Here is a 26080-nt window from a genome sequence, read left to right on the forward strand (position 1 = left end):
TAATGAAAGACTGACACCTTCCTCCGCTGAAGAAAGCCGAGTGATGGTTACACAGGACCTTTCTGTGCCACTTTTGCAATTTTTTGTGAATCTATAATTATTCCGGTTTCCAAAAACTATTTAAAAGGGTGCTAAATCAGGTAAATGCTATTATTCTTGGGCAAAATGGCTGAACAAATTATATGATCTTTTAAAATTGTCCATAAAGCCATATTAAACATTCACAGTTGCTTTTAAAGAAAGTGATGGCCAAGCCTCTGCTTGCTTCTCTGTGGGAAATGTCATCCTTGATAAGCTACATCAATATTGTTTTAAGGCTAGAAATTATCAACAAATCTGAATGACCATTAATATAACCAGTCTTTCAAAAGAAAATTAAAGTAGTTAACAAATAAGTTTTGCAGTAAATATCAAGTACTTGATGGATTCTAATATCTTGATAGTTTGGACTTGGGCACTGTCAGTCAACCACACTTGTTAATCACTTCCTGTGGTTTTACAGGAAGGCATGTATCGCAGTTAAGTGTTATTGTAGGTTCAAAGTACTCATGTTCTAGAACGCTTCTTTGTCCATAGGATACCTCAGTTGAGATTTCTAAAAAATATATATTGTGAAATAAGGTACCAGTTTAAAAAATATTTTTATTTTTAGCTCATAGTGGCAGTTATTCTGGGGTTTTATTGGAGGTAGAGGAAGAGTGTGGAGTTCGTCTCATTTGTTTCATGTTTATCTTAAACTGTAAACACAGTAGATACTCAGACAGTGAACTCTGGTTGAGGTAGCAGCCTGCACTGTGGTTACTATGCCCATCTTGACCTTTGAAGTCCTTTCTCATAAGAATCTTCAGATCCTTTATTCAGAATTCCTCACTGTTGATGGGTTTATGAGAATCATTTTTTTTTAATCCTCATTCGAGGATATGTTTATTGATTTTTAGAGAAAGGGGGAGAGGGAGAGAGAGTAACAAAGATGTGAGAGAAATATTGATAGTTGTCTCCTATAATGCACCCTCACTAGGAATTGAACCCCCAACCTAGGTATATACCCTGACCAGGAATCAAACCTGCAACCCTTTGGTGCACAGGACGACCCTCCAATCAGTGAAATTGCATCACCCCTGGCTAATTTTGGTTGATGGTGATAAGCAACGAATTTGGTTGTAGACATGTTACCTTTATCTTTTTATTTTTTTCACATTTTAAAATTTTTTTATTGTTGACACTATTGCAGGTGTCCCCATTTCCCCCCTTAGCTCCCTTGCACCCAGCCCCCAGCCCCCCCTTCCCTCTAGCCACCACCACACTGTTGTCTGTGTCCATGGGTTATGCATATATGTTGTTTGGCTAATCCCATCACCTTCTTTCATTCAGTCCCTCATCCCCCCTTCCCTCTGACAGCTGTCATTCTGTTCCATGCCTCTGGTTCTATTTTGTTCGTCAGTTTATTTCATTCATTAGATTCCACATGTAAGTGAGATTTGTCTTTCTCTGACTGGCTTATTTCACTTAGCATAATAGTCTCCGTGTTTATCCATGCTATTAAAATGGGTAAGAGATCCTTCTTTTTTATAGCCACATAGTATTCTATTATGTAAATGTACCACAGCTTTTTTTCCACTTATCTACTGATGGGTACTTGGGCTATTTCCAAATCTTAGCTATTGTAAATTGTGCTGCTATGAACATAGGGGTGCATGTATTCTTTCTGATTGGTTCAGGATTCTTAGGATATATTCCCAGCAGTAGTATCAGTGGGTCAAATGGAAGTTCCATATTTAATTTTTTGAGGAACCTCCATACTGTTTTCCACAGTGGCTGCACCAGTCTGCATTCCCACCAGTACAATAGGGTTCCCTTTTCTCCACACCCTCGCCAGCACTTGTCATTTGTTGATTTATTGATGGTAGCCATTCTGGCAGTTGCGAAGTGGTATCTTATTTGTTTTTAATTTGTTTTCCTGGTGTTGAACTGTGTAAGTTCTTTATCTATTTCGGAGATTAACCTCTTATCAGATGTGTCATTGGTGAATTTGTTCTCACACGCAGTGGGTTCTCTTTTCATTTTGATGCTGGTTTCTTTTGTTGTGCAGAAGCTTTTTAGTTTGATGTAGTCCCATTTGTTTATTTTTTCCTTTATTTCCCTTGCCCTAGGAGACATACTGGCAAAAATATGGCTCCAAGAGGTGTCTGAGATTTTACTGCCTATATTTTTTCCTAGTATTTTTATGGTTTTGCCTTTTATCCATTTTGAGTTTATCTTGTGTATGGAGTAAGTTGGCTGTCTAGTTTCTTTTTTTGCATGTACCTGTCCAATTTTCCCAGCACCATTTATGGAAGAGACTGTCTTTATCCCATTGTATGCTCTTGCCTCCTTTGTCATATATTAATTTACCACATAGGAGTAGGTTTATTTCTGGGCTCTCTGTTCTGTTCCACTGATGTGTATGCCTGTCTTGTGCCAATACCAGGCTGTTTTGATTATTATGGCCGTGAAGTATCATTTGATATCAAGTATTGTGATCCCTCTAACTTTGTTCTTCTTTCTCATGATTGCTGAGGCTATTCAGGGGTTTTTTTGGTTCCACATAAATGTTTGGAATATTTGTTCTAGTTCTCTGAAATATGCCATTGGTATTTTAATAGGAATTGCATTGGATCTATAGATTGCTTTGGGTATCATGGACATTTTAATCATGTTGATTCTTCCAGTCCATGAACATGGTATATGATTCCACTTATTTGTATCTCCTTTAGTATCTTCCTTCAGTATCTTATAATTTTCTGAGTACAGGTCTCTTACCTCTTTGGTTAAATTTATTCCTGGGTACCTTATTTTTTGTTGTTGTTGCAATAGTAAATAGGATTGGTTTTCTTAGTTTCTCTGTCTGAGAGTTCATTATTGATATATAGACCTGCCACCAATTTCTGGATATTAATTTTATATCCTGCTGACATGTTATCTTTTAAATGTATTAGACGGTATCATAAATGTCTTGTTCACTTGGTGTGGTTCTAAATATTTTTAACCCTCTCAGTGGATTCCATGTGTCAAGTCAGAGATCATTACACTGTGTGTTCTAGTTTTTCAAAATGTGCTACCATTAACATTGAATACAGGCAACTTTTTCTCAGTTCATGAGAAGCAAGTTAATGCCATAAAATTCTCAGTTTTGATTTCCAACAATACATTTTTCTCAAGACTGCTATTTGCTAAAGTAACACCAGCAGACAACAGCAGACTTAAGTGATAAATGAATATTCACCCTAAACTACAAATCAGGGCATCATACTAATTTTAATATCTTTCTTATTGGATGCATATTATATTATTATACGTAGTTAACAGAGTCTGTTATTCTGCTGTGAAATTCATTTGTAGCTTTTATGATAGAATTCAATTTATTAGCACTTCATGTTCCTGCAAAGGTTATGACATTTCATAAAGAATAGCACAACCTTGGTGTTTCACTAGCAGAAGTATGAAAAAATGTTGCAGGAAATCTGAATATTTTATTGAAGTATGCTTGCTAACTAATTAAATGGAAATTTAAAGTTTTTTTATATAATTTAAATTGATTGGGTTTTATAAATCCATTACTTCCAATATTTTCCTTTTATATATTATTGAGATATAATTTTAAAATATAAATTGCATGTATTTAAAATGTACAGTTAGCCCAGTCAGGCGTGGCTCAGGGGTTGAGCGTCGACCTAGGATCCAGGAGACCAGGGTTCAATTCCCGGTCAGGGCACATGCCCAGGTTGTGGGCTGCAGCCGATCAATGACTCTCTCATCATTGATGTTTCTCTCTCTCTCTCCCTCTCCCTTCCTCTCTCTGAAGTCAATAAAGATATATTTTAAAATAAATAAATAAATAAATAATAAATAAATAAAATGTACAGTTAGATCAGTTTTATATACACGTGAAATCATCACTACAGTCAACATAATGAACATTTTCTTCTCCTCAAAAAATGTCCTTGTGCCTTTTGTAATCCATCCTTCCTCCCCTGATCCTAGGCGACCACTGATCTGCATTCTGTCATTATTAGTTTGTCATAGATTAGCATGAATCATCGAGCATTTTATATGAATAGGATTATATAGTATGTTCCCAATTTTTTGCCTGGCTTATTTTACTCAGCATGGGTTTGAGATTCATCTATGTTGTTTCAAAAATCAATAATTCATTCTTTTCATTGCTGAGTAGTATTCTATTGTAAGGAAATGCCACAGGTTTTGTTTATCCATCCATTCAACTGTTGATGGATACTTAGAGGTTTTCCCCCATGTTGGCTATTACAAATAAACCTACTATGAAGTTTGTATTCAAATCTTTTGATGGACATATATTCTTGTTTCTCTTGGGTAAATGTAGGAGTTAAATGGTTGGGTCATACGGTAGGTGTAGGTCTAATTTTTTAAAGAAACTAACAAACTGTTTTCCAATACAGTTATACCATTTTACAACCTACTGGCAGTGTATGTAACATTCAGTTGTTCCACATCCTTTCAGCACTGGGTAAAGTCAGTCTTTTTAATTTTTTGTCAGTATGAAATGTGTGCGGTATTTAATCACTAATGATGTTGAGCATAATTTTGTAGACTCTACCATTTAAATGCCTTCTTTGATGAAATGTCTATTCAGATCTTCTGCCCATTTTTAAAAATTGGGCTTGACCCTTGCCAGTTTTGCTCAGTGGTTAGAGCGTCAGCCCCTGGACTGAAGGGTCTCGGGTTAGATTCCAGTCAAGGGCATGTACCTCACTTGCAGGCACATGCAGGAAGGCAACCAATCCATGTCTCTCTCACATCAGTATTTCTCGCTCCCTCTCTCTCTTCCTCCCTCTCTCTCTCCTTCTCTCCCTTCCACTGTCTCTGAAAAGCAATGGAAAAAATATCCTTAGATGGAGATTTTAAAAAAATGGGCTTGTCTTGTTATTGAGTTTGAGAGCTGATTTTATTTATTTATTTATTTATTTATTTATTTATTTTTCAATTACAGTTTACATTCAGGATTATTTTGTATTAGTTTCAGGTGTACAGGATAGTGGTTAGATAATCATATACTTTACAAAATGTTCCTTCTGATATTTCCTGTACCCACTTGACACCTTACATAGATATTACAGTATTATAGACTATATTCCCTATGCTGTACTTTACATCCTGGTGACTATTTTGTAACTACCAATTGTACTTCTTAATCCCTTCACCTTTTTCACCCAGTCCCCCAACTCACCTCTCCTCTGACAACTGTAAGTCTGTTCTCGGTGTCTGTGAGTCTGTTTCTGTTTTGTTTATTTATATTGTTCTTTAGAGTCTACAAATAAGTGAAATCATGATATTTACTTTTCTCTGACTTACTTAGTGTAATACCCACTAGGTCTATCCACTCTGTTTCAAATGGTAAGATTTCATTCTGTTTTATGGGTGAGTAATATTCCATATATGTGCCATGTTTTTATATCTACTTATCTATTAATCAGCACTTGGGTTGCTTCCAAACCTTGGCTATTACAAATAACACTACAGTGAACATAGGGATCCATATATCCTTTCAAATTAGTGTCTTGGGTGTCTTTAGATATATAACCAAAGTAGAATCACTGGGTCATAAGGCAGTTCCATTTTTAATTTTTTGAGGACCCTACATACTGTCTTCCATAGTGGCTGTACCAATCGGCATTCCCACCAATAGTGCATGAGGGTTCCTTTTTCTCTACATCCTCACCTGCACTTGTTTGTGGATTTATTGATGATAGCTGTTCTGACAGGTGAGGTGATACCTTATTGTGGTTTTAATTTGCATTTCTCTGATGATTAGTGATGTTGATCATCTTTTTTTATGTCTGTTGGCTATCTGTGTATCCCCTTTAAAGAAATGTCTGTTTAGGTCTCTGTCCAGTTTTTAATTGGATTGTTTTTTGATGTTGAGTTTATATTTTCTTTACACATTTTGGATATTAACCCCTTATCAAATGTGTAATTGGTAAATATCTTCTCCAATTCAGTATATTGTCTTTTCATTTTATTGATGGTTTCCTTTGCTGTGCAAAATCTTTTTAGTTTGATATAGTCCTATTTGTTTTTATTTTTTGTTTGTTTCCCTTATCCAGGGGAGATATATCAGAAAAAGTACTTCTAGCCCTGGCTGCTATGGCTCAGTTGTTTGGGCATTGTCTCATGCACCAAAAGGTTGCTGTTTCAATACCCTGTGAGGGCAAATGCCCCAGTTTCAGGCTTGATCCCCAGGTAGGGGGCATGTAGGAGGCAGCCAATCAATGCTTCACTCCCACATTTATGTTTCTCTCATCCTCTCTCTAAAAAGAAAAAATCTTTAAAAGAAAAAGAAAGGAAAAAATACTGCTAAGATAAATGTATGAGATTTTACTGCCTATTTCTTTTTTTTAGGAGTTTTCTGGTTTTGGTTCTTACATTTAAGTCTTTAATCTGTTTTGAGTTTATTCTTATATGGGATGTAAGACGGTGGTCTAGTTTCACTTTTTTGCATGTATCTGTCCAATTTTCCCAACACTATTTATTGAATAGACTGTCAATACCCAATTGTACGTTTTTGCCTTCTTTGTCAAATATTAATTGACCATATAGGCATGGGTTTAATTTTGGCCTCTCCATTCTGTTCCATTGATCTATATGTCTGTTTTTATGCCAGTACCAGGCTATTTTTATTCCTATAGCCTTGTAGTATAGTTTGATATCAGGTAGCATTATAACCTCCAACTTTGTTCTTTCTCAAGATTGCTGTGGCTATTTTGGGTCTTGTGGTTCCATATACATATTTAGATTATTCTAGTCTGTGAAAAATTCCGTTGGTGTTTTGGTAGGAATTGTGTTGAATCTATAAGTTGCTTTGTGCAGTATGGACATTTTAATAATGTTAATTCTTTCTGTCCATGAGCCCAGTATATGCTTCCATTTATTTATATCCTTTTCAGTTTGTTTTTCTAATGTCTTATAATTTTCTGAGTACAGGTCTTTTATTTCCTTGGTTAAATTTATTTCTAGATGCTTTTTAAAATGCAATTTGGAATGGGATTGTTTTCTTCGTTTTCCTTTCTTCCAGTTCATTATTTGTGTATAAAAATCAACCTATTTCCAAATATTTATTTGTATCCTGATACTTTACTGAATTCATTTATCATTTCTAGTAGTTTTGGGGTAGGGAATCATAGGATTCTCTCTATATAGTACCATGTCATATGCAAATAATGAAGTTTTATTTTTTCTTTTCCAATTTGGATGCCTTTTATTTCTTCTTGTCTGATTGTTGTGGGTAGGACTTCCAGGACTATATTGAATAAGAGTGGTAAAAGTGGACATCCCTGTCTTGTTCCTGATCTTAAGGGAAATCTTTTAGTTTTACGTCATTGAATATGTTAGCTGTGGGTTTGTCATATATGGCTTTTATTATTTTGAGGTATGTTTCCTCTATTCTCACTTTGCTGAGAGTGTTTATCAGAAATACATCTTTTTTCATGCTGGATTTTGTGGAATGCTTTTCTGCGTCTATTGATATAATCATGACTTATTCTTAATTTGTTGATGTGGTGTATCACATTAATTGATTTGGGGTATTGTACTAACCTTGCATCCCAAAAATAAATTTCACTTGATGATGGTATATGATCTTATATAATGTATTGCTGGATTTGGATTGCTAATATTTTGCTGGAGATTTTTGCCATTATGTTCTTCAGGATTATTCGCCTATAATTTTCTTTCTTTGTAGTATCTTTATCTGGTTTTGGAATTAGAATAGTTCTAGTCTCATAAAATGAGCTCGGGAATTTTCTTTCCTCTTGACTCTTTTGGAATAGTTTGGGAAGGATAGGTAGGTATCTTTTCAAAGAACCAGTTCTTGGTTTCATTGATCTTTTGTATTGTTTTTTTACTCTATTTTATTTACTTCCACTCTGATCTTTATTATTTCCCTCCTTCTACTCATTTTGGGCTTTCTTTGTTTTTGTTTTTCTTTTTCTGGTTACTTTGGATGTAAGTTTAGATTGTTTGAGATTTTTCTTGTTTTTTGAGGTAGGCCTGTATTGCTACGAATTTCCCTCTTAGGACTACTTTCACTGTGTCCCATAGATTTTGGATTGTTGTGTTCTCATTTTCATTTGTCTCAAGGTAACTTTTTATTTCTTCTTTGATCTCACTGTTAATCCATTTATTCTTTAGAAACATGTTATTTAGCCTCCATGTGTTTGTTTATATTTCAGTTTTTCTTGTAATTGATTTCATACAGTTCTGGTTGGAGAAGATGCTTGATATGATTTCAGTCTTGTTAAATTTATTGAGACTTGTTTCGTGTCCTAAAATGTGGTCTCTCTGGGAAAATGCACTTGAAAAGAATGTCTATTCTGTTGCTTAGGGGTGAAATGCTCTGAAAATATCATTTAAATCTATCTGGTCTAGTGTGTCATTTAAGGCCACTGTTTCCTTGTTGATTTTCTGTCTGGAAGATCTAGCCATTGATGACAATGGGGTGTTAAAATTCCCTACTATGGCTGTATTACTATTGATTTCTCCTTTTATGTCCTTCAAGATTTGCTTTATATATGTAGGTGCTTCTGTGTTGGGTGCATAAATGTTTACAACAGTGTGTCCTTTTTTGGTATTGTTCCCTTGAGCATTATGTAATGTCCTCCTTTATCTTTTACAGACTTTAAAATAAAAACTATATTTTTCCTGGTATAAGTATTGCTACTCCAGGTTTTATTATTTTTGTTTCCATTTTTATGAAATATCTTTTTCTATCCCTTATACTCTGTGTGTGTCTTTCATTCTGATGTGGGTCTCCTGCAGAAAGTATATATAGATGTATATGGGTCTTGTTTTCTTATTCACTCAGCTATCCTATGTCTTTTTATTGGGGCACTTAATCCATTTACATTTAAGTGATTATTGATAGCTACATTATTTATGTATTGCTGTTTTGTTCTTTATGATTATGTTTCTCTTTATTTTTCTTTCTTCATCTTAAAGAAGTCCCTTTAACATTTCCTGTAACATTGGTTTGGTGGTGATGAACTCCTTTAGCTTTTTCTTGTCTGGGAAGCTCTTTATTTCTTTTTCAATTTTAAATAATAGCCTTGCTGGGTAAAGTAGTCTTGGCTGTAGGTTCTTGATTTTCATCACTTTGAATATTTTTTGCCAATCCCTTCTGGCCTGAAATGTTTCTGTTGAGAAATTAGATGACATTATGGGAGCTCCTTTATAGGTAACTTTTCTCTTGCTGCTTTTAAGATTCTTTTTTTGTCTTTAACCTTTGGTGTTTTAATCATGTTATATCTTGTGGGCCTCTTTGGGTTCATCTTCTTTGGCCCCCTCTGACTCCCTGGACTTGTAAATCTATTTCCTTCATCAGATAAAGGAAGTTTTCAGTCATTATTTCTTCAAATAGATTCTCAATCCCTTGCTCTCTTTCTTCTCCTTCTGGTACTCTTCTGATATAGATGTTGTTATGCTTCATGTTGTCCCAGAGGTCCCTTAAACTGTCCACATTTATTTTATTCTTTTTTTTCTTTTTCTGCTACCTTGTGTTCTAAATTGCTGATTTGATCCTCTGCTTCATCTAATCTGTTGTCGATTTCTTCTAGTGTAATCTTCTTTTCAGATACTGTATTCTTTATTTCTGACTGATCTTTTTTATGGTTTCTCTGTTCTTTTGTATCTTGCCATCTCATTGTCAAAGTTCTCACTAAGTTTCTTGAACATCCTGGTAACCATTGTTTTGAATTCTATATGTGGTAGATTGCTTGCCTCCATTTACTTTTGTTCTTTTCCAAGAGTTTTGTTCTGTTCTTTCATTTGTGTTATGTTTCTTTGTCTCTCCATTTTGGTTGTATCTCTTTTGTTTCTCTGTGTTAGGCAGATCGGCTATGTCTTCCAGTCTTGGTATCTTGTGGGGCTCAGTGGTGCAGTTCCCTTATCACCTGAGATAGATGCTCCATGAACGTTTCTTGCATGGGTTGTGTGAGCCCTTCCATTGTAGTTAAATCTTGATTGCTGTTGTCCCATCTGTGGGTGGATCCTCAGGCTATCTGATGCAGAGAATCAATTCTGACCATAGTGTACCAGCTGCTCTGTGGGGGTTTACTCACAAAGCTGAATTCACCCAAACAGGGTCTTTGCCTGCTGAGATCTCCCTTTGGGTGTGCTGCTTATGAAGCTAATTGGGTCATGCTCTGACATTGTCTGAAGCCTGCCACCCAGTGTGTGTGTTATGGGATCTCTCAGGAGGGACTCTGGTGCAGGTCATTGTCAGGCTCTGCTTGTGATTGACCCTTAGGTACCTTATTGAAGCTACAAAGTGATGCAAAGTTTGCAGCTGCTTCTGCTGTGCCTGGGTGTCTGTGGTGGGGCAGGGTCTCCAGGATTCATCAGGGCAAGGCCAACAGAGTATATCAGGCCCAAGAAGACCAAGATTTGGCCGTGTGAAGGGAGGGACTCTGCCCAGGAGCTGTGGTACTGGTTGGACATGTGAGGGGAAAATGACCCCTGCCCTAGAGCCACACAACTCAGTCTCTCCCCGATTCTTTCCTGACCTCGAGAGGCTTCCAAGAAAGTTTGCACTGTGGGCCCAGGTTCGCCACAGCCAGCTGACAATTCTGCAGGGTGTAAGCTTAGTAGGGTGAAGCCACCCAGAGTTGGGAGGGTGGGAGTAATGGATCTCTTGTTGGGGTGTGGCATGGGTCAGGTGTGTGGGGGACGTTGATGAATGACCCGTCCCAGAGCCACAAATATCAGTTCCTAACACCTCCGGAGTCGTCACAAGCCTTCTCAAGAGCTGTCCAAGAAAGGTTACACCCTGGGCCCAGGCAGCTGACTCCTCCCCAGGGCAGGGCAGTGGCACAAGGATTCTGGAAGGTGGAGCTTGTGCATTCCCTTAGGTTGATGCCATATTGAAGTGAGTGCTTGACCCAGGAAAGATGGCATCTATGGGTTTGTGGGAGAGGGACTCAGCACAGAGATCCTTGTAGCTGTCCATACAGCTCTCTCCCTGGAGCCACACAACTCAGTCTCTCTCCTTACATTACTCCAGTTCACTTTGAGATGCCCTCCTTCTGCAGGAGCCTAGGGTGAGTAGCCACGAATGAGATTTTGTGTGCTGGCCCTTCAAGAGGGTTCCTGGGTTTCTAGCCAAATCTTACCTTTCCCTGGTGGACAGAATTCCCCCTGATTTTCATAGCCAGATGTTGTGTGGGCTCCTCTTCCCTGCTTTGGTGCTCCGGGCTGTGGAACCTGTTGAGGGGTTGAGACCCCATGTTCCTCAGGAGAATTTCTGCAGCTAAGATAGCCTTCTTGATTCTCAATGTGGGTGCAGGGAAACTCTTTTCATGTCTCTGCCCTTACTACCAGTTTTGATATGGCTTCTGTAAATCGTTGGTTATAAGACTTAGGTTCAACTAGTCTTCAATTGGTATTCAGGTTTATTGTTCTGTAACTTAGTTGTAATTCCAGTTCAGTCCTGGAAGATAAGTATAACTTCCACCTATTCTGCTGCCATCTTGGATCCTTCCAAGAGTTACTTATATATTCTGGCTATGTGTCTTTTATTTGATAAATGTGTTACAAACATTTTCTTCCAGTCAGTGGCTTGCCTCTTCATTTTCTTAATGGTGTCATTCAAAAAGCAAAAGTTTTTAATTTTGACTACCGTCAATTTTTCCTTTTAAGTTTTGTGTTTTTGGTATCTAATCTAAAAATCAGTTACTGTCTCAAGTTCACAAAGACGTTCTCCTGTTTTTTCTAGAAGGTTTAGATATTTAGGTTTTACATTTAGTTCTTCATCTATTTTAAGTTATTTTTTGTTATTATTTAGCAGACTTAACCTTGTTCCTGATTTTAGGTGAAACCAATTCAGTCTTTTACCATTAAGTGTGATATTGGATCATTGTTGCCTGTTATTTATTTGTGGGCATTCCCTGTGATTCCTAGTTTGCTGAGTTGTTTGTTTGTTTTTTATCATGAATAGGTGTTGAATTTTTTAAAAATGTTTTCTTTGTCCCTGGCTGGGTGGCTCAGTTGGTTGGAGCATCATCCTGTACACCAAAAGGTTGCAGGTTTGATTCCCAGTTAAGGCACAAACAGAGGTTGTGAGTTTGATCCCCATGCCAGCACATACAGGAGGCAATTGATTGATGTTTTTTTCTCACATCAATGTTTCTCTCTCTCTTCCTTCCTATCTCTCTAAAAATCAATAAAAACATATCTTCAGGTGAGGATTTTTTAAAATGTTTTCTCAGTATGGAATTTCCTCAAAAAATTAGAAATGGAACTGCCATTTGACCCAGTGATCCCACTTCTGGGAATATATCCTAAGAAGGCAGAAAGAATATATGCATTCCTATGTTCATAGCAGCACTATTTACAATGGCTAAGATCTGGAAACAGCCCAAGTATCCATCAGTAGATGAGTGGATAAAAAAAACTGGTATATTCACGCAATGGAATACTATGCAGCTATAAAAATGAAGGATATCTTACCCTTTGAAACACCATGAAGGGACCTGGAGAGTATTATGCTAAGCGAAATTAGCCAGTCAGAGAAAGACAAGTATCACATGATCTTACTCACATGTGGAATCTAATGAACAAAATAAACTGATGAACAAAATAGATCCAAAGACATGGAAGCATGGAATGGACTTACAAATCTGAGAGAGAAGGGTGGGGGTGGGGTGCGGTATAAAGAGATTAATTAAAGAACTTATATGAAAATATTCATAACCCATGGACACAGACAATAGTGTGGTGAAGGCCTTTGGAAGGGGCACGAGCAAGGTGGAGAAGGTCAATGGAGGGAAAAAAGGAAACATCTGCAATACTTTCAACAATAAAGATTTTTTAAAAAGAAAAGAAGAAAAGTCATAAGGGCTATGCCTAGACAAATTATGGCATTTTCTTACTAATTTAGGAGTATGGTTCATTAAATCATTCCTATTCTGTGTACCAGAGAGAGGGCGAAGAGGAAATGGAGGAGGGGGGGGGAGGGAAGGGAAGGACTGGGAAGGGAGAGAAGGAAAAAAAATGAATAGAGGAAGTTAGAATACTGTTGTGCTTTGGTTGGCTTTGTCTATTGAATTGCAAAGTAATTCGAAAGTTAGGCAGTAAGAATAATATCAGCTAATATTTAAGACGAAAGGGGAGATATGGCAAATGAGGGAAGAAGCAGGGTAATATACAAATATTATGTTATATACAATATAATATTATACAATACAATACAATACAATATTATGTAATATACAAATATACAAATGTTATACAAATATAACAACAAAGAAAATGTAGTGATATAAAGGTCAAAGAAAGAACAGAATATGAAGTTGCATGTATCTTATAATCATTACTATTTTAAAGATAGTAGTATGCAAATAAGAATTGGAAGATATTATAATGAATAGCATTGTAAAATAAACTAATGTTGATGTTTTTGTTTTTTTCTTTTAAAAAGTTTTCTCTGCATACATTGAAATGATCCTCTTATCTTCCATTCTGTTAATATGGTGAATTACATTGATTTTCAAATGTTAAGCCAACCTTTCATTCCTGAGATAATCTCTACTTCCATGATCAGTTATTTTGTTTTAAATATATATTATTGAAATTTGCATTCTAATATTTTTATTACGGATTTTTACATCTAATTTTATGATGGATATTGATCTGTAATCTTATTTTCTAGTGTCTTTGTTACACTTTGTTATTGGAACTGTACTGATATAAAATGAATTAAGTAGTGATTCTTCTTCCCATTTGCCAAAAATGTTTCTGTAAGATTAGTGTTATTTCATGCTTGAATGGTTCATCTTCCATCTAGACCTGGAGTTTTCTTTTGGGGAAGGTTTTTAAAAATAAACTTGATGTATTTAATATATACAGGCCTATTCAGATTTTTTTGTCTCCTCTTATTTCAATTTTGATTCATTGTATTTCTCAAAAAATGTTTCCATTTCATCTAAATTGTCAAATATGTTGACATAAAGTAATACATAATACTTTCTTATCCTTTCAAATGCCCATAGGATCTGTGGTAATATTGACTGTTTTTGTTCTATTTTTGTTTCTTGACCAGTTTAACTAGTTTTTAATTTTTGTTGTTTGGTTTTCTTTATTGTGTCTTTTTTTTACTATTTTGTTCATTTCTGTTCTTTATCATTTTTTTCCTTATACTTGTTTTGGTTTTACCTTGTTCTTCTCTTTCTAACTTTTCAAAAGATGCACCTTCAGTTGTTGATTTTATATCTTCTTTTCTAATATAAGTATTAACAGCTCTTAGTTTCCCGTTAAGCACTTACATTATCTTTATCCCATAATTTTGATAGGCTGTATTTTTCTTGTCTTTTACTTCACAATATTTCCTCACTTCCTTTGTTATTCCATTTTTGAACCATCAATTATTTTGAAGTGTGTTATTTAATTTTTAGATATTAGTGGTTTTCTTAGGTATCTTATTGGTTTTAAATTTAGTTACTGTTTTGTGGTTAGAGAATATACTCTTTGTGATTTGGGTTCTTTTAAATTTACGGAGACTTTTAATGATACAAAATACGATCCATCTTTTGACAAATGCACCATGTGTACTTGAAAAGAATACGTGTTCTAAAGCTTTTGGATGTGGTGTTATATGGATATTAATTAGCCCCAAGTGGTTGGTAGAGTCTTTCAGATCACCTGTATCTTACTGACATTTTGTCTAGTTCTATTAGTTGTTGAGAGAGAGGCATTAAAATATCCTATTCTGAATTGGAAATTGTCCATTTCTCCATTTAGATCAGCCAAATTTTGCTTCATGTATTTTGAAGCTTTATTATTTGTATACAAATTTATTATTGTTATAAATTTCCTTTTTGTCATTTGAAATGTTTCTCTTTATCTCTGATAATACTCTTTGTCTTAAAGTCTCTTTTATCTGATAACAAAGTAGCCACTTTAGCCTTTTTAAGCTTACTATTTACATGGTACATCAGGTCCTTGAATAATGTTATTTTGTTCCACATCGTTTAGTTATAATGTTGATGAGATACCTTAGTAATTTAACCCTTGTTTATATCAATTAGCCAGTGTTAAAATTGGTTTCATTATATGACATTTTGCTTAAAGTCAAACAACCCATCAACGACATTAAGTCTTCCAACTGTTTACTTTCAGCGTATCTGTGTCTTTATATTTAATGTGTCTTTCTGGTAGACTTGTACACAGCATGTACTAGGGTCTTGCTTTTTTACCCATTCTGTCAATCCCTGCCTTTTAACTGGAGTATATGTAGACTATTCACATTTATTGAATAATGGAAATGACTGGATTTAAGCTACCATTTTATTTGTTTTCTATTTATCCTCTGTCTTTTGTTTTCTTTTTCTCCCTTTCTACCTTTTATTAAATTATTATTTGAATGTTTTTTAGTAGTCCATTTAAATTTACCTATTGGCTCAATGCTTTATATCTCTTTGCATTACTTTATTACTGGTTGCTCTAGTGATTACAATACACATATACCTACCTATTCACAGTCTACTTAGAAATAACTTTTAGCCATTTCACATAAAATACAGAAACCGCGCAATCATATAATTCCCTTTATCCCCTCTTCTATCTTTTTGTGGTAGTCACCAAATGTATTGTATTTACAAACATTGAAAACTCCACCAGATTATAACTTTTACTTTAAACCAGTCATATATATCTTAAAGAACTTAAGAGGACAAAAGTAACCTTCTATATTTATTCAACTATTTATTGTTTTTATTGCTCTTTCTTCATCCCTGACGATTTAAATTTTCTTTTTAACATTTCCTTTCAGCCTAAAAAAACTTCTGAGTATTTCTTTTAGAGCAGATCTGCTGATTAATTCTATTAGTTTCTCTTCATCTGATGAAGTATTTTGCCTTTATTTCTGAAGAACATTTTGGTTGATTGGTCTTTTCTTTCAGTACTTTAAAGATATTATTTTAATGATTTTTGTTTTTATGATTTATAAGAAATCTGTAGTTATTGAAGTTATTATTCCCTTGTGTGTATTGTATTGGTTCTTTTCTAGATGCTTTCAAGGTTTTTTTTCTTTATGTTTGGCTTTTAGTAGGTTGGTTATGATATGTCTAGGCATGATTTTCTTTGAATTTATCCTGATCAGGATTTGTTGAGCTTCTGAAATTTATAAAAATTATGTCTTTAACCAAATTTTAGCAGTTTTTGGCCAGTTTCTTCAAGTACATTTTTTTTGCCTCAATCTTTTTTTCCTCTCCTTTGGCTCCCCAGTTACACATAGGTTAGACATCTCAGTATTTTCACATTGGTCCCTGGAGCTCCGTTTATATTTTCTCAATTTTTCTCTCTCTTTGTTGCTCAGATTTTATAATTTCTATTGATCTGTTTTCAAGTTCACTAGTCCTTTTCTCTGTCATTTTTATTCTGCTACTGAGCCCATCTGGTGATGTTTTTGTAAGATATTGTATATTTCGGTTCTAAATTTTTCATTTTGTTGTTCTTTATGGTTTTTATTTCTCTGTGAAAAATTCGTATTTTCATTTATTTCAGTTGTGTTTTCCTTTGCCTAATGAGGCACAATTATAATTATTGCTTTGAAATTTTTGTCTGATAGTTCGTACTTCTGGGTCTTTCAGGGTTGCCTTTTATTACCTTTCCTCTTGAGAATTGGTCATATTTTCTTGTTTTTTTATGTTGAATAATATTAAATTGCATTCTGCTTGCTCTATTTACTTTTGGAGTATTCAGATAGTTGTTTTGGGTCCACAGTTTTTAGTTGTAATCAGCAGGAAGGTTTTTAGTAGCCTGTGTTTCACTTGCCATTTCAGCACTGCAACTCCTTAGGTTTTTTTAATTTTGTTTTTAAAGTTAATCCTGTATTTTTCTACTCCATTATAATTCAGTAGGAAATAATTAAGCAAAATTATTGAAAGTTTGGAAGTTCAGTAATATTCCAAGAAGATATTTATAATTTTGTGAAGGAGAAATGAATAGCACATAGAAGTCTATGACTTCATTCAGTTAGTAAAATAAAACATTGATGGTGTATACTATGTCCTGGGTATGGAAGATAGTAAAATAATTTCAGAGTTTATCTTACAATCTAGTGGGCATTAGGCTTGCTTTAGTGAGTAAAGACCAATAAATAACAATAATAAGTATATTATTTGCAAGAGTTATTTCTCAAGAGTTAAAATACCATTTTTATTTAATCAACATATAAGTATACCTTCAAAATAATGAATTATAGTCCAGGCATAATACAATTTAATTTTGAATCTACTTTCAAATCAATGTAATTTTAATATTAGTGGTAAGTCTAAATTAATGACATTTTACTATAGTTTATTAACTAATTTGCTTTTTTGTAAGTTTTTAAGTCTTAATTAAGAAAAGTACTGTAGCCCGGCCGGGCGTGGCTCAGTTGATTATCGACCTAGAATCCAGGAGATTGTGGTTGGGTGCTCGGTCTGGGCACATGCTCGGATTGCAGGATGGATCCCCCGTCAGGGCGTGTAGGAGGCAGCTGGTCGGTGACGTCTCTCTCTTATGAGCATTGATGGTTCTGCTCTCTCTCTCTCTCTCTCCTTCCTCTCAAATCAATAAAGATATATTTAAAGAAAGAAAGAAAAGTACTTTAAATACAGGATGATTCATTTTTTAGTATTTTCCTTAAGGTGGCTGATGTACACTTTTCTAAACTCTTTTTAATTAAATCACAGACACTACCAGAGCAAGAAGAAGCCAGGAGAGTGATGGTGTTGAATATATTTTCATTTCCAAGCATTTGTTTGAGACAGATGTGCAAAATAACAAGTAAGTGGAATTTTTTTTAGAATTTTGTGTGACTTGTTTTGAAGTATGTGCCTGTATATCCAGTTTTAGACAACTGAGGATTCCCTTCCATTTGAAATGTATTTTAATTTTTATAATATTTGAAACCAATAAAAAAGTGATAATTTAGTTATTACTTATTTCCACTCTTCATTTGTAATTTTTTAATAAGCTAGAGCTGCTGTATAGGAATTATTTTGAAGGATGAGGGAAGCTTGCTTGTGTCTTATTGTGACCCTTTCCACCCCACTATTTGAATTTTAACATATAATTTGGATAGAATTTTATTTTAAAAACTAACTATGTAATAGATCCCTAGTTCCACAGTTTCCTACATACACCTCTCTCTCTCTCTCTCTCTCTCTCTCTCTCTCTCTCTCATTGGCTTTTCAAAAAATTGAAATAATGTTGACCATCTTGCTTGTAGCATATCCTCTAGCTAGCCCTACACCCCCTCTCCCCAGGTCTTCTATTTGCTTAAGCATGAATTTTTTTAGGGTATCAGGGAGAGCAATGTGTGTTTTAATACAGGATTGTGGAATTTTATTGAAACATCAAAATGCTTTTTTCGTGTTTGGCACAGCGATTATGTTTTTATAGCACATAATCGGCTGCTCTGGTTCCATTAGCCACCAACCAGTCCCTCCTCTAGTTCTGAAGCTGGTTGTTCTGTGTGCTCAGTGAAATTTCAGTAGTTTCTATTGTTTGGCTTTTTCACTGTTTTACTGCATTGCATTAGTTCTGAAAAAGAGGTGATGGAAAACGTTAGTGTACTGCTGGACTAAAGTACTTTTTTCTGCTTAAGTGTAATACAAGCAAGTGTTACTGATTTGAAAATGTAAAATAAAAAATTTTTTTAAATGACGTTTTGGAGTACTTGGCTCTATTTATTTTATTAAACATAGTAAAAAAAATTTCATGTTCAGCAAAAATCTCTTTTACATATATGAATTATGTCTTGCTACCTATACATATTGCATTCATAAATGATTCTGATGCAGCTCTAATTTTCCACAGGTTTATTGAATATGGTGAATATAAGAACAACTACTATGGCACAAGTATAGATTCAATTCGGTCTGTCCTAGCTAAAAACAAAGTTTGCTTGTTGGATGTTCAACCTCATGTAAGTAAACAGTGAACTGTTCAGGACCCTTCTGGTCTGTGTAATCTGGGCTTCATTTACCCTAAGTCTCACTATAGGGTAAATCTGAAGTCTACTTACTTGGGGAATATATGTGGCTTTGCTAAAATGACAAAAGCATTTCAATATAATTTGAGAAGTTTTTGGTGAGGAAAAAGCCCATATGATTATTAGAAAAGAGGAGTAGGTGAAGCTTTGACATTCTATGTTTGTAACTCTTGTTCATATTCAGTTTTTGCCAAGTATAATGTCTCTTAGATTTTCTTCTATATATTTTGTATTTTTTTAAAAATGTTGCAATAAATGTATTCTTATATGTTATCACAAATGTTTATAATTTTTAACAATGGACATTTTGGTTCTTGGTTCTGTATATATCCTAGATTTTGGTTTTGTGTGTATAGCTAGAGCTGTGGGGCACTTTGTAGGAATTTTATGACATGAGATCCTTATTGCAGCTGTCAGGCAGATCTCTGCCTGGCACCCTGGGAGATCTCATGAACACAGTGAACAGAGTGCCAGTGGATGAAGCCTTTCAGTTCCTTGTCACACCATATAGCCTCCAGCAGAAACCTAACCCACAGCCTCTTCCTCATCACCCAGGGGCCAGATTCTCACACCAGGGATGGCAGCACCCCAGGGTACAAACCTCCAAGTGCCCGAATGACCTAGAGAAGCCCTTTGTACCTCAGTCAAGGGTTAGAAGGGTGGCTGACTCAGCCACCAGTGGTGAATGAAACACACTCTTGCTTGAGCAGAAGTTCTCTGCTGGTGTCCTAGGACTAGTTCTCAACTCCCTTGGTGTGGTTTAAACTGTACATTCTCAGTGCATCACCAGCCCATCTGCCCATCTGTCCCCTGTCCCCCACCACCACTATAAACGTGCACACACACATAACCTGTCTGCCTAACCTTTCAGGGGAGTTTATGATTTATATTCATATTCTGGAGAGGTCTCAACTCTCATTCTTCTGTCAACAACCCTTGATTACAGATGAGTCCCCAGAAGCATAGTGTAAATAACAAAATATTTGCTGGGGGAGTGTTGGCAAGCTTCCTGGAAAGCAGGCGGCTTGCCCTTTTAGGGCACTCTGAAGAGTGGAAGGAAAGAACTCATGCCTGGAATCAGAAGAGACTTAAATGGGATGGTTGGAAGACTTTAGTGTACAGAAGGTTATTCAACTCATAGCATCTTTTGAGTATTTGATTTAAAAATCAGCCTCATGGTATTTCTAGCAGCTTTAGTTCAATATTAATTATGGCATATTTCAAAATATTTTTGAAGGCAAGTTACATTTTTCATCATTTCAGGAGGATTTATTACATTTAATTGTCAACAACTGATTGAATAATATATTGAAAGACCTTGACTAGAAAATAATTTTAAGAAATTTTCTCCTTAGAAAGAAAATTTTATTTTATTGTACTAGTTGCTCATGACATTATGGAGAAATAGAAAAAACAACAACTTATTTTCTGCCTTGCAGACAGTGAAGCACTTAAGGACATTAGAATTTAAGCCCTATGTGATATTTATAAAGCCTCCATCGATTGAGCGTTTGAGGGAGACAAGAAAAAATGCAAAGATTATTTCAAGCAGAGATGACCAGGGTGCCGCGAAGCCCTTTACAGTAAGTATGATGATGCTTTAGTGAAAATTCATTAGCAGTAGTGAAATGCACATATGCAATAGCAGCTACTTTAGGAAGAAGTTGAAGTTTGTGATCCAAAAATCTACAATATAGAATTGTATTTAGGTACATACATTTGAGTGATTGTACTATAATTGCTTTTTGTGCTTCCATGGATGGATCTTCATATTAAATTGACTCAAAACTATTTGGCATACTTACAAAATTTTTGTAGGCCATTTATATCAAAGTTAGACCACTTAGTTTTCAGACTACCCTTATTTGTAAGGGTTAAAAATACCAAAGTCAGTTACTATCAATCATTAATAATCTAGAAAATTTTAATAATTTGCCTTTTTTTGTCTTCTTGCATCAATATTTAGCATAATAAAGGAAAAGCATCATTTTGGGTATACGACAAGTAGACTCATGTAATTATTCAATAATATTTGTATTTCCTATGAGTGTTATTACAAATGGCAATTGTGGTATGTTAATGACTACAATGATTTCTGGCAAGCCTTTCATTGTTTTTTGTTTCTAACCTTAAGATAATATATTCTACCTTAGGATAAAAAATAAAGAGCAAAGAAATTAAATGTCAAGAGATTTTTTTCCCCCCTCTCAATTTCCCCCTCCCTCATCTTTCACCTTAGCTCTATTAATTTGTACGCTATTAATTATGGCTACAAAATACAGATTATACTTTTGATTCTCAATATTTGATAAGTATCTTTTTTATAAAATACTGGCAATACATATCCACACTGAATAGGTATCATCATATGATGATACCTACTCATTCCTCTTAGCACTAAAGTTAAATTTTCTGTTGTGAAACCTTCTGTGACATTGAAATGTGGATTTGAAATTACTTTAGTATGTTGCAATATAAAGAGTTATTGTATTATTTTTAAACTTCAAGGTTTCTCAATGGAGATAACAAATGATAGATAGCATAGTGCTAGGATTTAGCTCATATTTTTATATATGGTTATATATAGTCTTGAGTTATATAATCAATTAAAATATTTCCTGGCTCAAAAATGTGACTATGATGAGCCTCTCACTCACTTCCAATGAAGCATAGGAAGGACTTGGTAACTATCCTTTTATAAATATATCCAACTCTGAAAAAGTAGTTTATGCTATAAATTCCTTGCTATGAATAAGCATAAATAATGCAGCATCAGAGTAAATGGTTCTTCCCACACACCCCTCCCCCATAGCTATTTTGACACTGAGATATCCCTATAATGATAAGTTAGTGACTAATTATCCTGAACTTCAGGTAAGACAGAAGTTTTGACTCTTGTCAGATCAGTTTAGTTACAGGCAAATCAGAGAAGTAATATTAGGAATTATGACTTCTGAAGAACTCATAATTAAAGAGGGTAATTCATTTTGATTCCTGGCTGAGGTGAGAGAATGGACACAGAACAGTATTGGATCAGCCAGTGGTGGGATGTTTGCATTGATGTGAAGTGATGTAATTGCCTGGTTAACCACTTAAAAAAAATACTTCCTTTTGTAGGAAGAAGACTTTCAAGAAATGATTAAATCAGCACAGATAATGGAAAGTCAATATGGTCATCTCTTTGACAAAATTATAGTTAATGATGATCTCACCATGGCATTCAAAGAGCTAAAAACAACTTTTGACAGATTGGAGACAGAGACTCATTGGGTCCCAGTGAGCTGGTTACATTCATAACTATGGGAAATGTCCATAATTTTCTTTTTTGTAGAGTACATGATTAAATCAGTTACCATTTTGGTGGCAGGGTGTTTTTTTTAAGTCTATATCACTGTCATAGATGTGCAATCTTGGTTAAAATCTAATGTTTTTGTTTGTACCTTTTCACAGCCTTATTTCAAACACGGTGTTTGAGTGTAAGATCCAAAATTGAAATTTCCACAGTACTGTATTCTGAGGAAAGCTTTGAACTTTCCGTATGTCTTTAATACATATCTCTATCTCCAAGATGAGGTTGAACTTTTTAGAGAGAGAACTAGAGAATAAATATTAGAGTTCGGTGCTTCAGCTGGTCTCAGACAGAGTCTCTGCCATCAAGTCTGCATGTCAGCAGGTGAAAGAATTAACTTAGCAGCCTTGAGCAGCTCCGGGCAGCTCCGGGCAGCTCCAGGCAGCTCCAGGCAGACAGGACGGCTTGGCTGGGTTTTGGGTGGACATCAGAGGCGTCCTCTTTCTATTCTAAAAGTGTGAGCTCTTCCTTATGTATATACAGTACAGTAAGTCCTCATTTAACATCGTTGATAGTATTTAATGAAATATAAGGAAACTAATTTTACCATAGGCTAATTGATATAAATAGGAGTTAAGTTCCTATGGTATCTCATCAATGTTCTAACAAAATTTAAGTTGAACAAAATGACATTATTTGAGGACCTGATATATGTTCACAGTGTGTGCGTTTAAAAATCATTCTTAAAGGAATTTCTGAAAACCTGCCTTAGTGGCCTTCGTGTTATAGCTTGAGAAGGACTTGTGAGTACATGTCAGTGACTCAACAAATATTTAATAAGGGAAGATATGATTAAAATTTATAATATATGTAACTAAAAACTTTTCCTTGTAGCATTGATCTTAAAATGTTGATATACAGATGCAAGAAATGATTGATTACAAAAGATTTTTATTTGTATATCCATAGGTAACATTTCTGGAGTCACCAAAAGGGTATTATTTTAAGCTGGCTTTGGGTTTTTCCAATAAATTATAAGAATGTGATTCCTAATCTAAAAGCAGAAATTTTACATGTCACTGATAACAGTTAAAGAAAAAATGTTAAATATGCACAGTTTATCACCATATATTTAAATTGTACTAAGATGTATTTCAGAAAACGTTTCATGTATTGTTAACTTATTTCTTCATCAAAATAATTCTTAACACTGGTCAGATATCATCCTAATCTTGCCATTTTTAAGAAGTTTAAGAAAGGCTTTTATAATATAAATATTTAGATGAAATCTCTCATTTTTCTTTGATACTACTGATCTCCAGCAAGTAAATTATATAGCTCAAAACAGTAGAAATGTCCATAAGTTATATTACAATATGTCCTGCCTTCTCGCATGCACTAATAAGATTTTGCCAATCAAAAAATCATTGCATCTGTGACTTTCAAACAGAAAAAAATATTTTTGTTGATTTGTAAAGAGAGTTTAGATGTCATGTTTGAAGAAAAATAGAATGTAGTGAAATTTTATATATTTATGAACTATTTGAAAGGCATATTTTAATTATTAAATGGGGCTATTCATAAAATAAATTATATATATAGATGGCATAACTTAAAATAGTAGTTTTATAAGTCAGGGTCAGCATTCCATGTAAATATTTGACCTTTATTCGTACACAGATAGACCTGCTAGTGTGTTATATGTGCACTGCCCATTTGGTAGCATTATCCACTGGATTTCCTTCAGACATGTCAGATTTCAGATTAGAAAGAGAGACAAAAAGTACTGTAATGACTTTGACACTCCCCAAAATATTTAGATAATCAGACTAAATATCACTTAACATAATCCAAATAATGATTCTACGTTTATTAACTAAATAGTAAGCAGTATACAGTTATTTTAAAACAGGGGGAGGGATTGCCAATACTGATACTAAAGCCAGACTTAAAATTGTGTGGCTGGTCTAAGAAAACACAAGTCTTACTTAGATGGTTTGACTATTGACAAAAATATCCTATAAATCAAGATTTCCTATATAAAGAGTAATGGAAAATATATAATAATTTAGGCAATCATATGAATAATTCATCAAATCCAAATTCTTTTTCTGAAATATCTACATGTGTTTTTTGTTGTTGTTGTTGTTTTCTTTTGCAGATAACTGTCTCAGTTCTTTACTGTGGGTGTAGAGAGAGTGTAAGGTGGTAGAGACTGAGTCCTTTTTTCTGGTGATTGGAGATGTTACAAAAATATAACTGTCCAGACCTTTCTCCCTTTTTAGACTAGAGCTGAACAATATTTTGAAAATAATGAAAAGGGGGTACTTTGAGAAATCATTTGTCAAGTAGTATACATGGTCTGGCAGGTGACGTTTACATGGCCATTTTGATGCTTACAAAGGATCTGGCTACAATTTAATAAGGCAGTGCCAGCTCCAAGGGCTGGTTGGTGACTATAGCAAAAGGCCCAAGATTCTGTATTGTCTGCATCCCTAACCTCCTTCAGCAAGGAAATGAGCACTGGGAACCTCACTGTACTAGTTCCTTGAGTAGCCTGGTCCCAAGGCAGAGTGTCAGCCATGATTTGAGAGAAAAGGAATGTTTAGTTTTTTTAAGTTCATTTATTTAAAATCCAAGGTCAAGAAGAAAATTCTATATTCCCATGATTAACAAATGAGAGTTGGTTAAAAATAAAGAGGTGGAATTGAAATATAATTTTTTACCATTGTTTTGCCTACCAATATAGATGTTCTTGATTCTTTAAGGCTGGCATTCCTGGTATTGTGTAATGGTTGAATGTATCTAAGTGATAATAATTTAAAATTGATGAATATGGAAACTTCTCACATTTACAAAACTATGTTGTTAAAAGCTTCCTGAAGATAAAGATTTTTACTATTTATTTTCCTTTTGACTCATAAAGATTTATAAGTAAAGGTAATGGAAAACCTTTGATCTTAATAAAGCATCTTCAAACTATGTGTGTACTTTCTTGAAAATTGTGTTTTCACTTGGAGATTGCACTGTTTCCCACGGTAGAACAAATTCTGTTTTTTACTGATACCAAGTAATTTATTTGAACTTGCTATGTCTAAAATTTCATATTTGTTTCAAACATTTGTTGGGTTCACCAAGGTTGTTGGGAGATGGAATTCACTAGTCTTGCTCCTATCCATACAGACAGCTGTTTAAAGATGTGGAGAAATGCAACAGGATGCTCTTATCTGTCTATCCACGATGGCAACACCCCTCCCCCTCTCCTCCTTATAGGCAAAAAGCTAAACTTATTCTGCTGTGCATATGAATGCTTATGCAGTGTAGCAGTAAAGAGCAGAATTGTTGAGTTTTTACCTATTAACTAGCTTTGCAACCTTGAGAAAGTCATTTAATCTCTCTGGTCCTCGTTTTCCTATTAGAAAAATGGAGATAATAATAGTGTTTACCTCATGGGATTGTTGTGGGTGGGCATGAAATGAAAGAACTGATCCATGTTAAGTACTGGAACCAAACCTGGGACTAAAGTATTCACTAACTGTGAGCTCCTATTTTATAATGATCATTCTCACATCACACAATTTAAAAATAGCTATATCAATATTCCAATTACCCTACATAAATAGTTCCCCTATTAGCAACATCACTAGAAGTTTCCTAATAAATAATTTCTATTATAAGCTTTATTATTTAAAAAAAAAAATTACTTCTAAGTGTTGCATCAGGAAATCATTAGGTAATCCTCAATATGA

The 26080-nt window shown here is 34.7% G+C and overlaps 1 protein-coding gene across 3 annotated transcripts in view; it reads left to right on the forward strand.

The window, feature by feature from the left end:
• The window catches only part of MPP7 (MAGUK p55 scaffold protein 7), a 288719-nt gene extending 263404 nt beyond the window's left edge, over window positions 1-25315 (forward strand). For 2 of the 3 annotated variants that reach the window (XM_081118191.1, XM_081118192.1), the window contains exons 14-17: window positions 17739-17832; window positions 18868-18976; window positions 20482-20625; window positions 22160-25315. In XM_081118191.1, the coding sequence (XP_080974317.1) occupies window positions 17739-17832; window positions 18868-18976; window positions 20482-20625; window positions 22160-22339 (527 nt within the window). In that variant the 3' untranslated portion in view covers window positions 22340-25315. Of the gene's footprint in view, window positions 1-17738; window positions 17833-18867; window positions 18977-20481; window positions 20626-22159 lie in introns of those variants that run through there. The other variant, XM_081118193.1, reaches the window with a different exon arrangement.
• Window positions 25316-26080: the final 765 nt, after the last annotated feature.

Source organism: Miniopterus schreibersii, assembly GCF_964146895.1.
Source record: "Miniopterus schreibersii genome assembly, chromosome: 1".
Lineage (NCBI taxonomy): Eukaryota > Metazoa > Chordata > Mammalia > Chiroptera > Miniopteridae > Miniopterus > Miniopterus schreibersii.